This window comes from Marmota marmota, unplaced genomic scaffold, assembly GCF_001458135.2.
Source record: "Marmota marmota marmota unplaced genomic scaffold, marMar, whole genome shotgun sequence".
Lineage (NCBI taxonomy): Eukaryota > Metazoa > Chordata > Mammalia > Rodentia > Sciuridae > Marmota > Marmota marmota.
Genome location: NW_026000242.1, coordinates 9,937,519 through 9,961,006, shown reverse-complemented (window position 1 = coordinate 9,961,006; position 23,488 = coordinate 9,937,519). Strand labels below are relative to the sequence as shown.

The following is a 23,488-nucleotide window of genomic DNA, read 5'->3' as shown; positions in this document are numbered from 1 at the left end:
ACTTTGGGAGACACTGGAGTAGTAACTATGTGATCAGGGATGTACTTTAAGTCATTCATCCAGGAGCTATTTACATTCAGGATAAAGAGAGGGGAGAAACAGCATAGTTTTTTAAGCTATGTGTCCAGGTAAATATATTTCAGGTGATGAAAATAATTATAGGATCATAGCATAAATACATCTTGAAGATGAACTGAGCAGAATTTTGCAACTGAATTGACATGGGCAACAAGGACAGGACATAGGCAATAAGGCTTCATAGGTATTAGAACTTAAACATTTTGTAGGGTAGGAAAATGGGGAAACTTTTCATAGAAATTGGGAATATCAAGAGTTGTATCTTTGTTCAGATCTCTTTGTGGGATCTGGACAAATTCACTGAAGGAATGAAAGACAGTTTTGCTGGAAACAGTTGAGTACCTGATTAGCACTTACTCTTCCTTCTTGCAGGATTTTCCTCCCTCCTTTCTTCCAACTCATCCCTCTTAAAGTTTTACTTACCACTAAATTTGGCTACTGAAGGAAAATCTCATTTGTGTCCTTTTTTTTTCTATATTTAAAACAGACATTCTTTTTAAGAGTTTTAGTGCTAATGAATATACAAACTAAATATCCTAATAGGAATCCACTTCAACAAATGCTAGGTAGTTGCTTAGAATGATGCAACAAGTAGGGGGAAAAAAAAGAACAACAACAACAAAACAGGCAGTTACAATGGCTTTTTAATTCATTTATTTTAGAATGACAATATGTCATAACATATATCACTGATATTAAATGAAAATTCATTTTGTTCACTAATATGTGGATATATTTTTTAATATGGTCTGCTCTTATAAAACTTTGTTTTTGCTTTGGGCAATTTCACTGAAAGAGGCTTATAGTGGTTCCTGCTTCCACAATAAAGCCTTTGAGACTAGAAGAACATACTGCAACTTGGATGCTACTACAGATGTTAAGAACAAGAATTTAGACAGCCATTGATTCAGACTTAAAATAATGGAGCATTTATGTGAACAAGGTTCTCCTCTTGCCAAGTAAACAAAATACAACAAACCACATCGTTTTATCCTTTTCTGGCACATCCACATTTCCTCAGCCAAAGCCCTATTGCTGATGACCACAAGCCAGAACAAACAGAAATGAAGTCACTCCCTGTTGGTCCCCCTCTGCTCTTGTGCTCTTTGGGGTACTCTTAAGCCAGATTTTGTTCTTTTATTTACAAGCATTAGCCTCTTCTTTGATTTAAGGAATATATTCCAAAGACAATTTAATGCCAAATGATGTCCTAGGCGATGATTATATGAGCCAACTGATCTACCTGTTGCCTCTAATTAATAGCACTCTGTCTCACTCTCAAGTGTCATGATTTGCTGACAGAACCAATTTATGTATCATATATAATTTTTCTCTTATATCTCTACCAACTGAGCCATATCTCCAGCCCTCTCTTATATCTCAGTTCCCCATTTCCAATTTTAACAGTTTTTTAAAAGTATAAAATTATAGATTAAATGGGGACCAAAGAAGTCACCTAGTCCTGGTTTTCACTATGAGGAAAGCTTTGATAAAATCCTGACAAGATTTAGCCTCCATTTGAACTTTCTGGCAGTTAATTTCTTACCTTTTGAGATGGTATTTTCCATTATTAGACATTCTAAGTTTTAGGAAAGTCCTCCTTACTTGCAACTTTATTATTCTTCCCCAGCATATAGTACATAATTGGGATTCTTCTCTCAACTGTAACTTTCATAATGCTCAGCCTAAGGCAACCACTATGCGCTGTAAAGTAAGTTCTTTTTAGATTATTTGGAATAGTGCTATATGTTATCTTTGGAAAAACTGAGAAAATGGTCATTTGGATTATTTCCTTGCATTTTTCAGATAAGGAATTTTAGTTGAATGCTGAAAGACTATCATTTACTAGCTATATGATCTCAGAAAAATTCACTTCATTTCTTTTGGGCTGTCTCTCAGCAACAAAAATTACAAGTATAATATCCTTTTCATAGGTTGCCCCACGAATCAAATAACATACATAACAGCAGAGACTTTATCTATCTTGTTCACTTCTTGATTCTAAGTGCCTAATGCAGACAGTAGTTAAGCACAGAGTAAATCCTCAAAATCTTAAAAAAAAAAAAAAAAAAAAAAAAGACTAATAGCTCCTGGCATATTGCCTTGCATGTTACACTCAACAAAAGGTAGTCAATCACCCTTCCTATGACCTGGTTTCTAGATTTCTCCCTTTATTAATTATATTAATTATTCTTATGGAAGTTCTCCAGTTATATCTTAAGATGCAATTCTAACAAATTACTGTGTAGTGTGACAATTTCATTTGAACATAATTATTTGAAGGAAGTCTACACAAACAAGAATATACTGAGAAAAAATTTTAATTGCATTAAAAATGGCATTTAAAAACTCACTTTCTCACCAGGTATGGTGGTGAACACCTGTAATTCAAGTGACTCGGGAGGATGGCAAGCTCAAAGCCAGCCTCAGCAATTTAGCAACACCATCTCAAAATAAAAAATAAAAAGGGCTGGGGATATAGCTCAGTGGTAAAGCTCTCATAGGTTCAACCCTCAGTACCAAAACAGAACAAAATATAAAATCCAAATAACAACTAACACACATTCTCCCAATAACATTCTTTAAACCTTGGGGAATACATGGTTATGAGAACAAGATATCAGCAAAGGAACAATCAGCCAGACCAAGAATAGTGCAATAGCATGGGAAGCCATTGCAACCAATACTTATTTTTATTAGTGAACCTAATGAACAGTCCAATGTAATGATTACGCGTTGATTTATTAGCCTCTCCATTAAGAATGTACCCCTTGATCCAAATGTCAGGATTGCATAAAGCTCATCCACAGTGTTTATCACAGAGAAGATTCCCAAATATTTTTGTATGCTTGAAGGAGTAAAGGTAAGAAATTTCAAAGAAATATGAATAGATAACAAATGAGAGGAATCCGTAGGACTGATGTTCCAGCAGTCTGTTTTGCAACAGCAGATTCAGATTAAGGAGTTTGGATTGAAAGCAAACAAAATGAAAAATAGGAAAATTAATTTGGAGTCTTTGGCAAAGGAAATGCAAATCACCTTAGTAACACTGAAGGTTTAGGTGTTGTATTTTGTCTTTCAGTATGCAGAGTTGCGCGCCTATAATCCCAGCGGCCCAGTAAACTGAGGCAGGATAGGTGCCCGTCTCAGCAATTTAGGGTTAGGGTCAGGGTCTGGGTCTCAAAATAAAATATAAAAAGGGCAAGAGATGTGGCTAGGTGGTTAAGCCCCCGCTAGATTCAATCCTGATACCAAAAACAAACAACAGCAACAACAAGAAAGAGAATATTGAAGATGTTAAGTGCTGGGGAAGAGATGAAAGGATAAGCCAGTCTAATAAAAACGATTATTTTTCACCAACACAAGTTAAAGAGTCTGGGAATATGCCAGTTAAGGAGGCTCGAATTCTATTCTCAAAGTAGGGGAACTAGCTGGGTAAGGTCGTGGAAATCAGAGAATTCTGATCCCAAACACGAATTGTGTAAACAAAAAGTGAATGATTGTTGCTCGGGTTTGTAATTACCAAAGAAGAAAATCCTTTCTGTCTTCTTCCTAAGTTAACCATAGTAAAACGTGTGGTAACATTAACAAAACCCCTACATACGCAATTTTCTATTAAACAAAAGCGCGTCTCTCTAAAAATAAAAATGCTGTTACACCAAGAAAGGATTTTAAAAGAGGACTTGTTTGCAAGCTAATTGAGGGGAGGCATTTGCTTTTAAACTGAAGTTCAAGCTGTAACATTTCCAAATGCCAGACGCTGTTGCAGCACACTTCTTCGGAGATCGAGTTTGACCCCAGGGACTGGGTAAGGTGAGAATCTGGCTTGGCGGCTTCGGCTGCGGGTCTCCGGTTCCCTCCCCTTTGTAAGGCGGGTCGGGCTCAGGCCGCAGCGAGGTATTCGACGGCTCTGGGTCCGAATGCTAGGTCGAGCTGTCTGGCGAGGTGCAGGGCGAATCGCTCCAGCCCTGGCAGCGAGGGAACAGTCTCCAGAGAACATCGCCAACGCGCTGAGATCGCTGTGGGACGAGGAGTAAGCCACCCTGTTCCCTTGATCGCCGGCGGCCAGGGACACATAGTTCCGGGCCATTTTCAAACACTGCCTGCAGTGTTTACGGTACGTGGGTCGGTCAAGGTAGTCCTTTCGCAGAGCCGCAGATCAGTCCGGCCCCTCTCGGACGAGGACTCTAACTTTCCCGGAAGCCATAATCAACGACGCAACGCCCAGAGCAGCCGATTTAAGGAGGCCTCTCCTCTCGAGCATGCGCAGTCACCCGCCGCGCAAGCCGACGCCGGTCGCGAGCTAACGTGAAGGACGTTTACGTCATGACGCAAGGACGTAAGGTTTCCGAGAGTGCGCAGTGGGTGCGTCGGACCCGACCCTTCGGCCTGGGTGGGGAGGGGGCGTCGTTGAGATGGGGGCGGCGGCAGCGGAGGCGGACCGTACTCTCTTTGTCGGCAACCTTGAAACTAAAGTGACAGAGGAACTACTTTTCGAGCTTTTCCACCAGGTGAGCGGCTGGGGTCAGCCCCCTTGACTTTGGTTTTCTGGCTCGCCTAGAGCCTGGCCCAACGGAAACCCCACTTTCCTCGCGCGAGCTCGGCCGTCAGTCAGGGCACCCAGGTGGGCTGTATGCGAGTCGAGGGCGTCGTCGGGAAGTGAGGGTGGCTCTCTATTGGAAGAACCATAAGTAGTTGAAGCCAGAGGGGCTACGACAGGTAGTGGAGGAATCTGCAGGCACCCATTACGTGGTAAGGAGTTACGGGACCTAAGGGACTGAACGTGTCTTCGTTGAATGTGACTTTCCCTTTTACCTCTTTCCTTCCCTTTAAGGTGGTTTCTGTTTGGTTCGCCTACCTCGGACGTTAGATTTCAGTTTCTGTGTCAGTGTCTGTTTATACTTAAGTTGCTTGTAAATTGCAAGATTATTAAAACATTTTAAAAGCCCACAAAATCTCCGTAGAAGCCGGGCATTGATGGCGCGCGCTAGCAATCCCATTGACTAGGGAGGCTGAGGCAGGAGCATACCAAGGTTGAGGCCAGCCTCAGCAATTGAGCGAGGCCCTATCTCAATAAAAAGGGCTGGAATGTGGCTCAGTGGTTAATCGCCCTGATCTAATCCCCGGTACAAAAACAAAACCCCTAGAAAAGCACCATTGTAGTGCTTCTGTGTTACAATGTGCGAAAAATTCTAAGTATCCTGTTAGATTTCTCAGTCCTATCACCCAGTAACTGGTAATGTTTGATAAATGGATACAAAGTGAATTTTTGATTTGAGAAAATAACTTTCTCTTGTTCTTGCTTGTTTTCATGAAGGGGAAAAATGATAACTGATGGGCACTTTGTTAAAGTCATCCACAGTGCTTTGAAATGTAAAATTAGTGATTGTGTTTCTTTGTTGGCATCCTTAAAACTAAAGTGAGTCCTTGTGGACTCCCCTTCTCCAAATAAGTGAATCTAATTTTCAGTTGAGTAGAATTTTTACTCCAAACCAAAATGGAAATCCATATGTATCCCTTTTCTTAAGGTTCCTGATTACATTTCAGTTGTTTTTAAACTTCATAATCTCTTTTTATTTGTAAAATTTGAATATTTTCCTGAAGTGCCTTTTAAAATTCTAAACACTTTTTGTTTATAGGCTGGGCCAGTAATAAAGGTGAAAATTCCAAAAGATAAGGATGGTAAACCAAAGCAGTTTGCATTTGTGAATTTCAAACATGAAGTATCTGTTCCTTATGCTATGAATCTTCTTAATGGAATCAAACTTTTTGGAAGGCCCATCAAAATTCAATTTAGATCAGGTAAACTGTTCGATGATGTTAGGGGAAGAAGGGTTGTTTGCTGCTGCTGCTGTGTGTGTGTGTGTGTGTGTGTGTGTGTGTGTGTATTTTAAAGTGTATTAAAATTTAAAGAACCTCTGTTCTGGGTGAAAATGCTTTTGTAAGCTTTATGAGTAGAATACTTTTCCTTGACAATGGGTAACATTAGCACATGGATTTTGAAAGTCAAAATTTTAAAATGAGTTTAAAATTCCATTTGGATTAGGGAAAAGAACATATAAGGTTTATTATTAGAGTTTGGGTTTGGACCCATTCTCTTATGTGAAGCAAGGATTATCTCCTGATCCTGGCTGCTTTGAAATTTACATTTTCCAATTTTGATCTTGATCTTGTGTGGATGGAACTTCCCTATGTGTTAAATTTGGGGCAGGGGTGGAGGGAGGTTTAGAAATATTATGGCCAGATTGGATATTGATGGGGTTTTTTAGAATTTTTAAACAATTTTTTTCTAGTTGTTGATGGACATTTATTTATTTATTTATTTATGGTGCTGAGAATGGAACCCAGTGCCTCAACATGTGAGGCAAGCGCTCTACCACTGAGCCACAACCCCAGCCCCAGACTGGACATTTATACATAAAATAGTACCTTGTTTGGAATGCGATGTTTTGCTTATCTGATAACATACATTTGTAATTTTTATTCTGATGAAATTGTAAACCGGTCTACAATTGATATTTTTCTCTTTTTAAACTGTGTTTACATCTTTGGGGTGGTTTGTGGTGGAGACAAAATTTCACATTTAAGTTTTCTACTACTTATAATTTTTCAAATTATTTCATTTTAGGAAGTAGTCATGCCTCACAGGATGTCAGTTTGTCATATTCCCAGCATCATGTTGGAAATTCAAGTCCTACTTCTACATCTCCTATGAGGTAATATTTCTCATTTATTGTTAAAGTAATTTCTCAGGTAATGAGTGAATAACTCCTTCGTTGTGCTCCTCTTTACTTGCCATGTTGGATTATTGTCATTATATCTGCCAATTTTAAGTGGACTGTAGGCAGACACATTATATATAATCTTAAAAATTCATATTGTTTTATGAAGACATACCCATACCCACGCATACTTGTGTACAATTGAAACAAAATTTCTCAAAATGTTACTTACCTTACTTTTGCCATACTCTGTACTCCATTTTATTTCATCTTTTAAATTTTCAAATTAATTTTATGACCACTATTGGTTATAGTTTTAAAATACTGATTTAGTGGACTGCATATGAAACTGAGAACTGGGAGTCTAGGTCTGCCTCTACCCATATTGATAAATGAACAGACTACTGAACTAAGAATTCATAAAATTGGAGTCCAATTACACAATTTTGACCTAGTCATTTCTCTGGTCCTATCCTTTTTAAGGAAATCTTGCTAGTTACTGTTGTTTAGAAAAGGGACCATATTTACTTAAATACATTTATTTTGTTTGCTTGGGGGGGTGCTATTTTATGCAGGTAATTTTTTATTCCATAGAGCTGTTACTTAGTCATAATGGGCTTCATTCAAGAAAATTTTAACAAATACCATGCTATGTGTCTTGTTCTTCATTAAGAACATGCATATATATGATCTCATGTATTCCTCACAATAGTCTTATGAGGTAGGGATTATTTTATCATGCCTTATATGTGTGTGGGGGGGAGAAATAAAGGTTTTCTTGGCCAGGTTTGAACTTCTCTTAATCGGTGTGCTGGATTCAAATCTAATCAGCATGATTGAGCCCTGCCACTATGACATATTGTCAAATGGAGCTTAAAAGTCAAGATGAAGACACAAATATATATTTTTGTGACTAATCACTTTAATTAGTTCTCTAGTGAAGAAATAGAAAGTACTTTGAGAAAGTTTTAACAGCAAGAGATGTTATAGATGGATGAGGAACTGAAAGAAGTCAGTGTACTTAGATCATAATGAAAATGGAAAGTAGGTGATATTGGTGAATTAGCTAGAGGCTGAAGGTCTTATAGGCTGTAATCAAGATTGGAGGATTTTATCATAAAAACAGTAGGAAGGCATTGAAATAGGTAGTGATAGGAGCAAGTTTGCAGGGTTGTTTAGTCACAATGGGAGAATGGATTAGAAATGACATGAGTGAAAATAGACCATTTAGGAAGTTCTCCATAGCAGGGTATTGTTATAAATAGCAATGTAGCAACAGATCATTGAGGCAGAGTTGGTGTTTTGGATTAAGGTGGTGGCAGGAGCTAGAAGGAATTGGATGGCTATGAAGAGATAGTGGAATTGTAAATGAACCACATTTAAAAATAGCAATGTCTCAATCCTTCTTAGCAGCTTAAATAATTTATAGTGTTTAAACACTTCTAGTTCAGTTGGAATTCAAAGCATCTCCATCCACTTTTATGGTATCTTTAAAGATCTACCAGGTGGAGAAAGAAAAAAAATGTTTTTCCCCTCTAGAAATTCTTAGAATAACATATAAGTAAATAGTTTTCATTAAAGGCTAGAATGTGTATTGTACTGATATACATCTAGTATATATATCTAGTACACTGATAAATAATGTGACTTAAGATACCAAGTGATTTGTCTTATAATTTGCCAAATTGATTATTTGATTTCAAATAATTTTTTTTTTAGAGAGAGAGAATTTTTTTTTTTTTTTCCGTAGGTGGACACAACACAATTTGCCTTATTTTTATGTGGTGCTGAGAATCGAACTCAGGTCTCACCTGTGCTAGGCGAGCGATCTACCGATGAGCCACAATCCCAGCCCCAGAAAGACGTATTTTTAAATAATATAAAATCTTATGTATGTTATAGAACTCTTAATTTCTTACCACCCAAAAGCTATTTATCTTTCATGTCACAGTAAATGTTTATCCAATTTTTTAAGCCACAAGTCTACATTCAATCACTTTTTTATTCTATTTCTCTTATCCTTTGTGTAATCAATCAGATTTTCCCATTTTAGTTCTCAGTATGGGCCTTTGCATTAGCTCAGAGATTGACAAGTTTTTTTTCTATGAAGGATCAGATAGTTAATATTTTAGACTTTACAGGCCATATAGTCTGTGTCTCTGCCATTGCAATATGAAGATAGTCACAGATAAGACAAAAAACAAAAGAACATGCTTATGTTCCAGTAAAATCTTGTTTTATAAATGAATTTGGTTCCTCACACTATTCCTTCTTCAGGTGGGAATGTTTTCCCTCCAGGTGATCTTGTTATTTGGTTCTCACTTCAAATGTGTCCTTTTTGGAAAGGTGGTCCCTGACCAACTTACCTAAAATAAAACTTCCTTTCTCACCTCCGATCCCCGGGGTCTTTAATCATGTTATATCACTTATAATCGAGTGAAAGTACCCTTCTGTCTGTGTTCTTCTCTTAGCGCTAAGAGTGCACATATCTTGTCTGTTTTGTTCATTTTCATCTTTGAGAACTGTGTCTTGCTTATGATTGGTGTTGAGTAAATATTTGTTGAATGAATGGTTATATGTTTGGTTTTCTTATTTTTAGCAGGTATGAAAGGACTGTGGATAACGTGACAGCATCGGCACAAGTAATACAGAGATCATTTTCTTCTCCAGAAAATTATCAGAGACAAGCAGTGGTAGGCTGATATTTTTCAACTTTGAGTTGCCTTAAAAAAAAAACTTTTAAATATTCATATTATATCAGATAATTGTTTTTAATTAACTTTATTGGAGGTTTCATTACTTAGGTCTTTTAGGCAAAATTATCTTTTGAAATTCTTAGTATTAACTTTTTCCTCAAATTTTTGTTAGACTAGCATGATCTTTATAGATTTTTTTCATTTTAGTTTTCATTGGGCTGACACACATATTTAGAAATCTGAAGGTAGAAGTAAAACTGAATTTTCTTTTTTAAGTTTTTTTTTAATATATATTTTTTAGTTGTAGATGAACACAATACCTTTATTTATTTATTTTTATGTGGTCCTGTGTATTGAACCCAGTGCCTCACACATGCTAGGCAAGCGCTCTGCCACTGAGCTACAACTCCAGCCCCTGCATTTTCTTTTGTATTTCTTTTCAACCATCATTAGTGTGTGTTTGTGTCTTTGTGTATATATAACTATAGGTGAGTCAGTCTCTGAAGCTCTTGTTATGTGTCCCGAATGACTTCTTATAAACTTCCTCAAGTATTTTAATATACTTCAGTCTTCTAGACCAGCCTTGAACATTGTAGTCTTTTTTATAATAAAATCACAGTAAGACTGTTCTTTAGTGTTTCATCTTTGTTTCCACTTATTTGAACATGGCCTTCATTTTGCTTGTTTATTTGCCATAGTTCTTAAGTTTATTTCTTTCTTTTTGTTTTCCCACAGGTTTTTGTATTTTAATGGTCTGCAAAATAAGTATCCAAAGGCAGAGTTTGGAAACTAATTGGCCTAGTCATTTACCATGCCTCCATTTTCCCCTCATTAGTGTTCTCTTAATTTATTCACTAGTCATATTCATTGTCTTATTCCAATAAACCCTTCTAGCCCTTAACTTCTAGAACTGTTAATTGCTTCTAAGATCTGTAACCTGTCTCAGCCAGAATTATTTGTTCTTTGAACCCATTCTGTGTTTCCCTATTATCTTTACAATTTTCTTTCCTTCCATACCTTCCCCTTGAAACATTTTCCTTAAATTACTCCATCTGTTCTTTTAATACATCATACGCCACTTTTATGAAGACTTTCCTGATGATACTGAGGTCTCGGTTCTTTATATGTTCATTACGCAGTGACTTACATGGTCATTTTATATGTGCTCTTCCCAAGTTGTATTCTTGAAGGCAAGATGAAATATTTATAAGTATCTTATAGGTATACAGTGGGATGATTGAAGCTATTGTATTGTTAGGTTTAATACAGATTCTGTGTAGGCAAGAATGATTTTGCTTTTCTTTCATTGTCACTTTGGTTAACTGTGACCAAATATATATTAGCTTTGATATCTAGAAGTATTTGCAGTTAACATTTCTTTTTCTTCTTTCTTCAGATGAACAATGTTTTGAGACAGATGTCATATGGTGGGAAATTTGGGTCTTCACATGTGGATCAGTCAGGATTTTCACCATCAGTTCAGTCACATAATCATACTTTCAATCAGTCTTCAAGCTCCCAGTGGCGCCAAGATACATCATCATCACAGCGTAAAGTCAGACAGAATTCTCATCCCTACCTTTCAGATAGACATTATAGCCGCGAACAGCGTTACACCGATCATGGATCTGATCATCATTACAGAGGAAACAGAGATGATTTCTTCTATGAAGATAGGAATCATGATGGCTGGAGCCATGAGTATGATAACAGAAGAGACAGCAGTAGAGATGGAAAATGGCGCTCCTCTCGACACTAACTGTTAGTAAACGGACATTGTTTCATGGGATCATTTTAGGCCTGTTTGACTAAGTTGGTATGGAAATATTTTGAAAAACTATGAAGCAGCTTTACAAGTTGCCACATTTCTTTATAAGTTTTTTAAAACCTAGAGCTACAGTTTAATACAGAAATGAGAAGAATTGTGGTTTCAATTTTATTACATTAATAACCTCTCACCTCAGGGCTTTATGAAGAGGAAAGGGTTTTATGCAAAAGAAATGCCACAATTCCTACTCATTTTAGGTAGTTTAGGAAGGGTGAATTGTATAGAGTGGTTGTATTATAAAGCAAATATTTTAATTATCTGTGGTCCTTTTGTATTGCAATTTGTTAGTGAATCAGATTTTGGTGTATATAACAACATCCAACTTGATAGTCTGCAAAGGCTATCTGTATTTTGTTAATAAGTTAGAAAAAAACTTTCTTTTCAGTGATACATTTTATTGACATTTTATTTGAGAACGCTTATTGGGTTAAGTTTGAGGATAAATCATAGTGCATAACTGAGAGAATTTAAAAGTGTAAATTCTATGACATGCTTTTTTGAGTTTTACCCCAATTGAACATATAAATGTACACATATTATTTCAGTCTAAAATTATAGAATTTGTTCATTCAATCATGTTGTATGACTGGTCTCAGGAAATGAAATATCTTTACATGTATATTTTTACATTAAAAATTACATTCTAGTATAAATCTTTTTCAGGAAGAACAAAAAATATCAGTGCATAGTCAGATAAAATGGAAAAATGTTTTACTGAAAATATTGTCTTTGGGGAAAAAATTCATGAAGCCTTTAAGTGCTGCATCTGTCACTCAGACTTTAGAAATTTTAACATTTTCAATGTTCCCAGGATGTGAATACAAAGACACATTTTATTATCAAGGAGATTGTACAGGTCGCTCTTTTTTTGTTTGAATATTGGAAGAGAATGTAATGTTAACATTTTCTGGTTTTAAAATTTTAAAATCAAATTGTTTAACCAAACTTTTATGTATCAAGATGCTGTTTCCCTTTCATTGAAGAAATGTTTATAAAAATTCGTTCCTGAAAAATTTGAATCCTTTTTAATACCACACCATTTGTACTATGTTGCTTTTTAATATATTAAAAACAAAAAGGAGTGGTGTCTTTTGTCTTTTTCTTCTTTTTTTGACATCACTAACTTCAGAGACATTTAGTAAGTAGGCACCTACTTTTATTCAATAATTGTTTAGTTGTTGGTGGTCAGTCTTTAACTGAGACCATCTTGAAGTTTATTTCTTGTAGATACTGATGTTGGTAATTTAGATTTAGGTTTCAGTGACTTTTGGTGTATAGTTTGGAGTACAATAAACTAGTTACTCTCCCTGGTCTCTAGGCTGTTCCGTTCTGTGCGTAGGTAAATGGAGCTGTGTGACTACTTGGCACAGAATTAAGATGAAAGTATTTGTTGGCTTAAGCAGTTTAATAGTAGGATTTGTTTCCATTGAGCCTGTTATTTTCAGGTGTCTTGCCGATATGAAAACTTATTCAGTAGATTTGAAGATAATGATAGTACTGCTTTTCTGCACTTTATGGTTCAGATCTTTTCATTTTATTCACAGATGTTCTTGTCTTTGAATAATCATTTTCTCTTATGGTGGCTTTTTAGGGGAACCCTTGAAGTTACAGTGAATCTTTTTCACTTGTTTCATCTAGTTGAAAATAACCAAACCAAATACTATGTAAAGCAACAGAATGAGACAGCTACTGGTGTAGCCCCAAAATCATCGACTCCACCATTCCCCATCAAATCAATTTTTATACCACTTTTTCCATATCCATTGCCACCATAGCAGAATGGGCAATCATCTGAACAGGATTATTCCAACAGCACTCTCTTTTTTTCCTTCCAGCCTGCCTCAAATTTGTTTTATATACTGTAAAACTTGGGGATGTAAATCTGATGTGATTTACCTGAATTACACCTCCAAGGCCTCTTTAAATATGAAATTCTTAACCTAATATGACCCCTCACTTTGGTTTCTGCCTACTTCAATCCCCTCTCATCACTCTGCCTCATTAGCCCTCAGGAACTGTCCACTGATCAGTTGAAGCGTGACTTCCTTTAGAGAGCCCTTCCAGAACTCCAAAATCTAGATTGTCAATTTATGTATTCCTTAAACTATTCCTTTATCCAAATTTATTGTTAGTTGAATATAGTGTTTATTTCATAAAACTCCCCATATTTCTACTTATAGTCTCTTATTCCTGATTATTTTTTATGTTCCCACCATACTTACTTGTGAGAGGCTGTACTACTGACATACATTCTACATTTATTTTTGTTAAAAGCTCCCCATGGTAGTATTACTTTTGTTACAATGACTTCAGGGAGACTCCAATAAGGGAAAAAAAAAAAACCTATTATTCCCATAGCTACTATTTCTGGAGCTCTTCACTTCTTTATCTAGATCAATTTATACTTTGATATTAATCTTCTGCCTGAAGAACTTCCTTTAATATTTCTCATATGCAGGTTTGAAGTCTCATTCACTTTGATTTTCAAAATACGTTTTTGCTGGGTATAGAATTCTAAGTTGATGGATTTAAATTTTTTTTTTTAATACTTAAATGTTGCTCCATTGTGCTTTTACTTGTTTCATGTGAGAAATTTGCTATTGGGTATATAATGTGTCATTTTTCTCTGGCTGGTTTTAAGCAATAGATCATAGTGTGCTTTCATGTAGTTTTGTTTGTGTCATTTGTGCTTACACTACATTGAGCTGCATGCATCTGTAGGTTTATAGTTTCATCAAATTTTGGCCATGATTTGAATTATTTTTGGTATACTTTCCTTGGGAACTCCAATTGCATTTATCTGAGATGGCTTCATGTGTTCCAGAGTTAATTGTTATTTTTCAAATTAATTTTCCTATTCATGTTTCATTTTGAATAGTTTGCCTTGCTATGCTTGAACTTCACTAATCCTTTGTTCTGTGGTGTCCAATTAGCCATAATTTATATATTCATCATCTTATACCTTGTAGGTTTTTTTTCCTTCATAAGTTGGATTCAGATCTTTATCTTTGCTGTCTCTACTTAAGTTTTTTGAATGTAGGCAATACAGTTTATAACACTTTTTAATGCCTATGGTAATTCTATATTCTTGTTAGTTCTGGGTTGGTTTTTATTGGTTTGCAGACTCCTATTGGATGTATTTTTCCCACTCCTTTGTATCACTTGTAATTTTGATTATGTGCTGGGCATTTTAAATCTTACTATGTTAGATGATTAATATTTTTGTATTCTTGAACTTTGTTCTAGGACACAGTTAAAGTTAAATAGAAACCGTTGTTTCCCTTCAAGATTTGCTTTTAATATTGCTTGGTAGTATTCAAAAAGTATTTGATACAAGGTTAATTACTGAGGCTAGACTCTCCTGAATATTCTAATAGGTGCCTTATGAGTTATGAAATTTTCTACTCTGGTTTGAGAACAGACACGGATTCTGTTCTTAGATGAGTGTGTTTCTTCTAATTCTTTGGGGGAAATTCCTTCCCCAGCCTTGTATAGTTTTTTCAAACCTATACGCTAATCAGTACTTTCAAGAATACTGGAAAAAACCCTTTGGGGGTTCTTGCAGTTCCCTTCCCATGCTTACCACACTTCAGTTCTGAGTGTAGGGCATTCCAGTTGCCACAGTTTCCCTGGACCCCCATCTGTTTCTTCTCAATTTCAGGAAGTTTCCCAGGCTCTGCCTGCCCTGTGCCCAACCCTTCTACACTACAACCTGAAAATCTCCTCAAGGTAGCAAGCTGAGGCAGTTGGACTCACCTCATTTGTTTCTCATTTCTCAGGGTTCATTGTCTTCTGTTCCTGATGTCTGGGTCTTGTTTTATGTATTTCGCCTTTGTATTAGTTTAGGAAAGAGGGCATATCTGATCCCTGTTACTTTATCTTGGTCAGAAATGGAAGTTTATGCTTGGGTTTTGATGTAAGAGTACTCACTAGTTATCACAAAATGTCTATTTTTAGGTTTGATTTTTTTTTTGCCCTTGAGTTATTAAAGGGAGTCTTTTTATTTATTGCAATAGTTTGGATCTGGATGTCTACTTAAAGGCCCACATGTTAAAGACTTTATTCTCAGCTTGACACTATTTGGAAGTGGTAGAGCCTAGGGGAGGATTTAGGTCATTTGGAGCATTCCCTCAAAGGGGGGGCATCTCTTCCTCTTTTTCTTTGCTGGCCTTCCATACCCTGTACTCCCCTCCCCCTTTAGGTACAATCTTGCTATACACCCAGAAGCAACAGGGACAACTAAGCATAGACTGAAACCCCCATTAGTCAAAATAAGTCTTTTCTCTTTTTAAGTTCATTTTCTTATGTATTCTGTTAGTAGTGGAAAGCTGACTAACATAATTAGAAATTATATTCTTCTCCAGTCTTCTGTTGTAGTTTCTAATTTTATAGCCCCATGAACAGAGAATGTGACCTTTGGGATAAAATCTTGTAAAGAGACTAAACAGGTTGCTATCTCATCTCTTAATTTTGAGAGAGATTAGTTAACATTGTCATTTTTCTGTGAGTTTTGCTTTATACATGCCAAAGCTATGCTAGTTGCAAAAGTTATGTCTTTATCATGCACTATTAATTTTATGAATATAAAATATCCTTGATGTATTTTCAAGTTAATTCTATTTTGTTTTATATTATTATTATTGTCAACATCCTTATTTTCATTGATATTTTATTAGTATTAGGTATGTCTTTTGTACTGGTTAATTGTTAGTATTTCTTTGTCATTTGATTTTGTCATTTGATTCCTCTTATATTTTCACACATTCCTGCTGTGCTCTCTTTCTTAAATATATATGCTTATAATATTGAGCCTCTATCCTTTGTTCTTTTTCTTCTATCTACTACAGAATTTTGTAACCCTGGGTACATACTGTAACTTCCTAGGAACCTCTCCAAAAAAGTACCTAATCTTTATCCTAGAATCTCAGGAAGGGAGGAGGTTTGTATCAGTATTATTTTTTAAATTTTTTATTTGTCCTTCTTAATTGTACATGAGAGCAGAATGCATCTCAATTCATCGTACACAACTGGAGTGCAACGTTTCAATTCTCTGGTTGTACATAGTATAGAGACATACCATTGTGCAGTCATGTATGTACCTAGGGTAATGTTGTCATCTCATTCCACCATCTTTCCTATCCTCATAACCCCCCAACCCTATCCTTTGCCCAATCCCAAATTCCTCCATTCTTCCCATGTCCCCCCTCTCCCGCCAATCTTAGATCAGCGTCCACTAATCAGACAAAACATTCAGCTTTTGGTTTTTGGGGATTGGCTTACTTTGCTTAGCATAATATTCTCCCAACTCCATCCATTTACCTGCAAGTGCCATAATTTTATTCTCTTTTAATGCTGAGTAATATTCCATTATGTATACCACAGTGTCTTTATCCATTCATCTATTGATGGGCATCGAGGTTGGTTCCAAAGTTTAGCTATTGTGAATTCAGCTGCTATAAACATTGGTGTGGCTATGTCACTATAGTATGCTGATCTTAAATCCTTTGGGTATAGACAGAGGAGTGGGATAGCTGGGTCAAATGGTGGTTCTATTCCAAATTTCCTGAGGAATCTCCACACTGCTTTCCAAAGTGGTTGCACCAATTTGCAGTCCCACCAGCAATGTATGTGTGTATCTTTTCCTTCACATCCTCTCCAACACTTACTATAGCTTATATTCTTAATTCCTGCCATTCTGACTGGGGTGAGATGAAATCTTAGAGTAGTTTTGATTTGCATTTCTCTAATTACTAAAGCTGTTAACACTTCTTTTATATTTGTTGATCGCTTATATATCTTCTGAGAAGTGTCTGTTCAGTTCCTTAGCCCATTTATTGATTGGATTTTTTATTGAGTTTTTGAGTTCTTTATATATCCTGGAGATTGGTACTCTATCTGATATATATGTGGTAAAAATTTGCTCCCATACTGTAGGCTCTCTCTTCACCTCAATGATTGTGTCTTTTGCTGGGAAGAAGCTTTTTAGTTTGAGTCCATCTGTGTTATTGATTCTTGATTTTATTTCTTGTGCTTTAGGATTCTTGTTAAGAAAATCAGGCCTAATCAGACATGATGAAGATTTGGGCCTACTTTTTATTCTATTAAATGTAGGGTTTCTGGTCTAATTCCTAGGTACTTGATCCACTTTGAGTTGAGTTTTGTGCATGTGTGAGAGAGAGGTTTAGTTTCATTTTGCTGCATATGGATTTCTAGTTTTCCCAGCACCATTTGTTGAAGAGCCTGTCCTTTCTCCAGTGTATGTTTTTTGGTGCCTTTATAACTATATTCATGTGTGTTGGTCTCTTTATGTTCTATTTTGTACCATTGCTCTACATGTCTATTTTGGTGCCAATACCATACTGTTTTTGTTACTGTTGCTCTGTAGTATAGTTTAAGGTCTGGTATTGTGATGCCTCCTGCTTCACTTTTTTTGCTAAGGATTGCTTTGGCTATTCTGGGTCTCTTATTTTTCCAAATGAATTTTATGATTGCTTTTTCAAGTTCTGTGATGAACATCATCAGGATTTTAATAGGAACTGCATTCAATCTGTATAACAGTTTTGGTAGTATGGCCATTTTGACAATATTAATTCTGCCTATCCAAAAACAAGGGAGATCTTTCTATCTTCTAAGTTTTTTTTTTTTTTTCAATTGCCTTCTTTAGTGTTCTGTAGTTTTCATTGTAGAGGTCTTTTACCTTTTTTGTTAGATTGATTCCCAAGTATTTTATATGTTTTTTGAAGCTGTTCAGTGGATTCATCACTTTTATATAGAAATGCATCTGATTTATTGGTATTGATTTTATATCCTGGTACTTTGCTGAATTCATTTATTCATTCTAAAAGTTTTCTGGTAGAATTTTTTGGATCTTCTAAATATAGGATTATATCAGTATTTTTTAAAAGGCTATAATATGCAATCAGAATTGAAAAATCTAGTGTCATACTATTTCTAATTGTCTAGTGTTTTAAATTCCCAAAAATAAAAATTTATAGCTTCATATCAAGGAATCAACTGAAACAGTTGTTTCATCAGTCTAGATAAAATCAGAAAGTAGAACTAAGTGACATAGGGTGAGGAACTTATTATAGGGGTATAACTTTATTAAATTTTGATTGCTAATGGAGCAATCTACTGACCTGAAGTCATCATAAGTCAGCCAGACTAGCAGTTGAAAAGGAAAGCTAAACAAGAACAAGAGCAGGAACAAACTAGAAACTTCTAGGAAAAAAATGGAGCTTGCATTTCTCTCTCATTGTTCCACCTTACATGACTTGGATGGCCTGAGCTGAACCTATCTTCAGTGCAGGACTCAGAAAGGTTAAAAGAGATGTGGCAAGAGCTGGAGGTTGAGTGTTCACACCAACATATGCCAGGAAATCAGCAAGCATTGTGCATGAGGCATCACAATGCCTAACCACTATTATTTAGAGAATAAAGATTATAGCTGCTACTTCCTTTATGACTTCCAAAGCCCAAGAAAATCTATTTTGTGGTCAACTGTATTGCACTTCTGACACTGCCTACCTACAGTTAGGCCAAATTTCACAGGTTAATCGTTTAGTTCTCTATGAGGCTGTCTTCAATTCAGACAACAGCCACAAGCTCAGGGATTCCCAGATCACCCACATTAAAGATGAACTGGCTTCAAATTAAGAGGCTCCCATTACCTCCTCAGATTCAAAATTTACTAGAAAGATTTATAGAATTTAGGAAAAAGCTATACTTGAGATTATAGTTTTTCTATTGCAAAAAGTTATAAATCAGCATCAACCAAAAGAGGTGATACATGGGCAGAGACCCAGAAGAGTCTCAAAAATGAAGCTTCCATGTCTTCTGCCAATGGAATCAGGATGCATTACCCTCAAGCACATCAATGCATTATTTCCAATCAAGAACTTTGAGTTTCAATGTCCAGAGTTTTTTATTGGAGTTTGTTAAATAGGTATCATTCATTGAATCCTGGCCCCATGATTAAACTCATTCTCTAGCCCCCTCCCATCCCAGGAGTTCAGACTGATATCATTCCTCTTCAAGCCCCAACCCTCTAATCACATGGTTGTCCTTTCTAGCATGCCAGATCTCCTGAAACTCTCCATGCGTCACCTCTGTAGATAAACTATCAGGGCTTACCAGGAATAATGAAGACAGTCCTATCACTTTAATTGAATTTAGGCTTTCTCTCAGGAATTAGAAACATAGCTTTACTATACAACACCAGCTCTAAATAGGAATTGGACAGGGAAGGGAATTCTGTGAACTTACCTGAGTTGACGTAGTATAAGGCCATCACAACAGCATTTTATCTGTCTCCTTTGTACCCCATCAAGAAAGTATCTTTAAGTCAGTTTTCACATTTTTTGCTGCCTCTCTCCCACAATTTGTACACAGACCACCTCCAATGCTTTATCACAATCTCTTGGAGTCAGTTTTAGATGGCCATTTGTATTTTAAAATATGGTCCTTTATTTAAGAGAGCTGAGCCCATAGGAGTAGAGAGTAGAATGGTGGTGACCAGAACTGGCAGTTGGGCATGTAGGTAGTAGATAAGGAAAAGGGAGATACTTGTCAAAGTATAAAGTTTCAATTGAACAGGAGGAATAAGTTCTGGTGATCTACTGCACAGTATACTGACTGTAATTAATGTGCTGTGTCTTTCAAAATAGCAAAAGGAAAATATTTTGAATGTCATATCCACAAAGAAATAATATTTGAGGCAATGGATATGTTAACTAGTCTGATTAGATGATTCCACAATACATATAAGTAACAAAATATCACATTGTACCCCATAAATATACACGATTATTATTTGTCAAATAAAAATAAAGTTAAAAAATAAAAATTCTTTCTCTTTCTAAAATAATTTCTTGAGAACTGCCTTTACATTTGTGATTCTTCACATTTAATTAACTTTTGCTCCTTTCTTTTTTAAGAGAGAGGGAGAGAGAATTTTAATATTTATTTTTTAGTTATCGGCCGACACGACATCTTTGTTTTGTATGTGGTGCTGAGGATTGAACCTGGGCCATACACATGCCAGGCGAGCGCGCTACCGCTTGAGCCACATCCCCAGCCCTTGCTCCTTTCTTAATTGATCACTCTTTGCTATTTCCTATTTCTATCATTATAGAATATAGGACAATAAATAAACCTGGTTTGTGTCTAGATTTTGGCACCAAAACAAAACAACAACAAAACTTTATTATGCGTGAGGACAAGTGCATGGATTACTGCATACATGGCATACACTAAGGGCATCTTAGTGGCAAACCACTCCCCAGTGCTAGGCATGTGAGTGGCAAACCGCTTACCCCATAGGCACAGCCCTAAGCATGAGGCCTTGTGTTGCAGTCCCTGCGCTTGCTCCATGGCCTACTCTCCAATTAGTCGCTGCAAGGACAGCTGGCCAGAAATTGTATTGGTGGCTGCCTGTAATCTGCTTAGCTACTGCCTGAATATATATACATCGTAACTGTGCAATAAAATCAGACCTGCTTCCTGCTTGGTCTGTGGAGGTCTTGATTAGTGACTCTGCAGCCACACTCTCCTCTACTCTGTTCCATGGATCTCCTCACTGGATGAGAGAGAGCCCACACAATTATGCTACTTTCTGTAACATTAAATAAATTACATTTAAAAATTTACATTCCTATGGAGAAAGGAAAACGGTTGACAATTTAAAATCATATACATTGTATTTGGTTTAGGTCTTGGTATGTTGAAATGTAGATTGGAATAACTTTTCTTATAACTAGTATTTACTAGTCATTAACTAGTATTTACTACTGTGTTTTAATCCATTTATAACTGTTTTACAGAGGAGAAAGTTGATAGTTTCCCTAAGATTACACAATGAAAGGAACTTCATTCATATCCAGTTAGTCTAGTAATTCCAGAGATTAAGCTCAACTTTTATGCTTATTTTAATTATGTGTGACAGCATAATAGCAAAAGGCAAAGGTAGACAAAAATTGCTTTTATGACTTAATGTTTAAAATTCTTGCATTTTGTGCTTAAAGTAATTGTTTCTTCTTATAATTTCAGTACTTTTTTTCTCTGTGAATAATAGGAAAGACAACACGAATGTAACTCTTTATGCAACAATTATAGTTTCTGTTCTCAAAAATGGAAAAAGAAATTGGACAGAATCATCATTATATTTATGCTATCAAAGATGTTTGAAATGCAAAGAGATATTTTGATATACCAGTTAAAAATGTTTATTTGTATTTCTTTTAAAACTTTTTTATTCCTTAAGAATAGAGAATACAGGGCTGGGGATGTGGCTCAAGGGGTAACGCACTTGCCTGGCATGCGCAGGGCGCTGGGTTCTATCCTCAGCACCACATAAAAATAAAATAAAGTTGTTGTGTCCACTGAAAACTGAAAAATAAATATTAAAAAAAAAGAATAGAGAATGCATTCACATGGTTTCAAAACCCAAACTAAATTAATAGGTACATGTTGAGAAGACTTGTTCCCACTCTTGTCTCTTGTAGCTCATTCCCCACCAGTTCCCCATAGGCAGTACTTTCTTAGTTTAAGTGTCCTTCCAATGTTTCTTTATGAAAAAAATATTTGTATTTCCCCTCTTTTCTGTCACATGATTTTTTTTTCACTTAAAACAATTACAACCCAGAGGTTTGAGTTGTGATTATTCCAAAGCAATTTTTATGGCTCTGGTAAAGAATACCATTTGGAAAATCTATAGAATGATGATATTTTAATGTCTTACTTCCTTGCTTTATTTTGATATCAGTGAACATTATACTTCTCATTTTTTTTAAAAAAATGAGAAGTATAATGTTCTCAAATTTCATTAATATTTTTTTTTCCTGAGAATCAAGAGTGTGGCCCAGTTCCTGGTAGCCAAAGTAAAAAATGCATTCATTCCATTTGTTACAGTTATCAATTTTGTAGAACAGATTTTATAGATGGGAAAATGAAAGCTGTTTCCTGATCTGTCAAAAGAAAACAACTCCAAACCCCAAATGAAATATTCTGACTTTTACAGTTTTGGAGGTTTCAGTCCATGGTCAGGTAGACCTACTGCTTTTGGGCCTGTGGGCAACAGGTAATGGAACAAATGACCTCTCATGCTTAAGATGAAAGAGAATGGACAAAAGGGTTGATGCTCCCAATGACTGGAGAACTTGCCACTAAGACCCATCTCTGAAAGTTTCCACCACCTCTCCACAGTGCCAAACTGGGGATCAAGCCTCTAACACATGGACCTTTTGGGGACATTTCAAACCCTAACTACAGCTGTGTTCTTGCAGTATTTGATAAACACTGAATACTCAGTATTTGTTGAACTGATTTGAGACAAAATGCAATTCAAATTTCATAAAGACCTTTAGAGTGTCCATTTTGTACAATATGGTTTTCAAGATTACAAACTTAATAGTGTACAGGATAAATCGTTTTATTATTCTTTATTCATCTCTGGACAATTGGAAAGAAGTAAACAACAGCATGTTAACATTTCTCAGATGCAGTTCCACAAAATACGAAGAGATAGTATCAACCAGTAAATGATATTGCTTATTTCAAAATAAAATGGCTTTATTAACTGTAGGACACTTTATAGGTGTGAGATTGTCTTTTATAGGTGTGAGATTGTCTCATTACTTTGGTGATGATTAACAAGTATTACCACCAATACTGTATGGCTCTGTGCTAGACCTATAAAAGTATAAAAATAAATGTATTCTGTAAGTTAAAATCTATCTTAACAGAATGGTCATAAAGCATACCAGATAAAGTTGGCAGGGTACACACTTGTTAACAATATTTATGCACTTGCTGTAAGAACATGAGAAACCAGGGTTCTCTTCCAGGTGGAAGTAAGGAGGAATTATTAAAGGGTTTGGAATGATTCTAAAGATGAACTATGGTTGTGGGGATCAATACTGGATTGATTATTACAGTCATCTTTTCTCAGAAGGTGGGAGTAAAGAGGAGTTGGGGTAGACACTGGTACGAAATTAACAGCAACAACAACAAAAAATAAAATTAAAAGCCATGTGAATATTCACAATAGCCAAAATGGTGGAAGCAAACCTGAGTGTCCATAGATGGGTGAATAAACAAACAAAATATAGTATGTATGTATGATGGAATATTAGTATGCCTTAAAAAGGTAGGAATTTCTGGTACCT

General features: G+C 35.9%; 2 protein-coding genes across 5 annotated transcripts; one reads left to right on the top strand and one right to left on the bottom strand.

Annotated features, from left to right (window-relative positions):
* Positions 1–2,642: 2,642 nt before the first annotated feature.
* CUNH11orf71 (chromosome unknown C11orf71 homolog) lies at positions 2,643–4,338 on the bottom strand. The gene has a single exon (XM_015489857.2). It carries the CDS (start codon positions 4,166–4,168, stop codon positions 3,809–3,811), a length of 360 nt encoding a protein of 119 aa, XP_015345343.1. The 5' UTR covers positions 4,169–4,338; the 3' UTR covers positions 2,643–3,808.
* A 76-nt stretch (positions 4,339–4,414) lies between these two features.
* Rbm7 (RNA binding motif protein 7) lies at positions 4,415–12,405 on the top strand. Of its 4 annotated transcripts, none has more exons than XM_048795723.1 (5): positions 4,415–4,589; positions 5,718–5,880; positions 6,707–6,794; positions 9,403–9,497; positions 10,893–12,405. In XM_048795723.1, the coding sequence occupies exons 1-5, from the start codon at positions 4,494–4,496 to the stop codon at positions 10,985–10,987; spliced, it is 537 nt and encodes a 178-aa protein (XP_048651680.1). In that variant the 5' UTR covers positions 4,415–4,493; the 3' UTR covers positions 10,988–12,405. The 4 variants fall into 4 exon arrangements, with proteins under 4 accessions (XP_048651680.1, XP_015345341.1, XP_015345340.1 ...); XM_015489855.2 differs by having other exon boundaries at positions 4,429–4,589; positions 9,403–9,493; XM_015489854.2 differs by having other exon boundaries at positions 4,432–4,589; positions 9,400–9,493.
* Positions 12,406–23,488: the final 11,083 nt, after the last annotated feature.

Bases quoted from the DNA above. Each gene is read 5' to 3' on its own strand.
- CUNH11orf71 (XM_015489857.2), bottom strand. From the start codon at position 4,168: ATGGCCCGGAACTATGTGTCCCTGGCCGCCGGCGATCAAGGGAACAGG.
- Rbm7 (XM_015489854.2), top strand. From the start codon at position 4,494: ATGGGGGCGGCGGCAGCGGAGGCGGACCGTACTCTCTTTGTCGGCAAC. The intron at 5,881-6,706 runs GTAAACTGTTCG...ATTTCATTTTAG, and splicing joins CAAAATTCAATTTAGATCAG to GAAGTAGTCATGCCTCACAG. The intron at 6,795-9,399 runs GTAATATTTCTC...TCTTATTTTTAG, and splicing joins ACTTCTACATCTCCTATGAG to CAGGTATGAAAGGACTGTGG.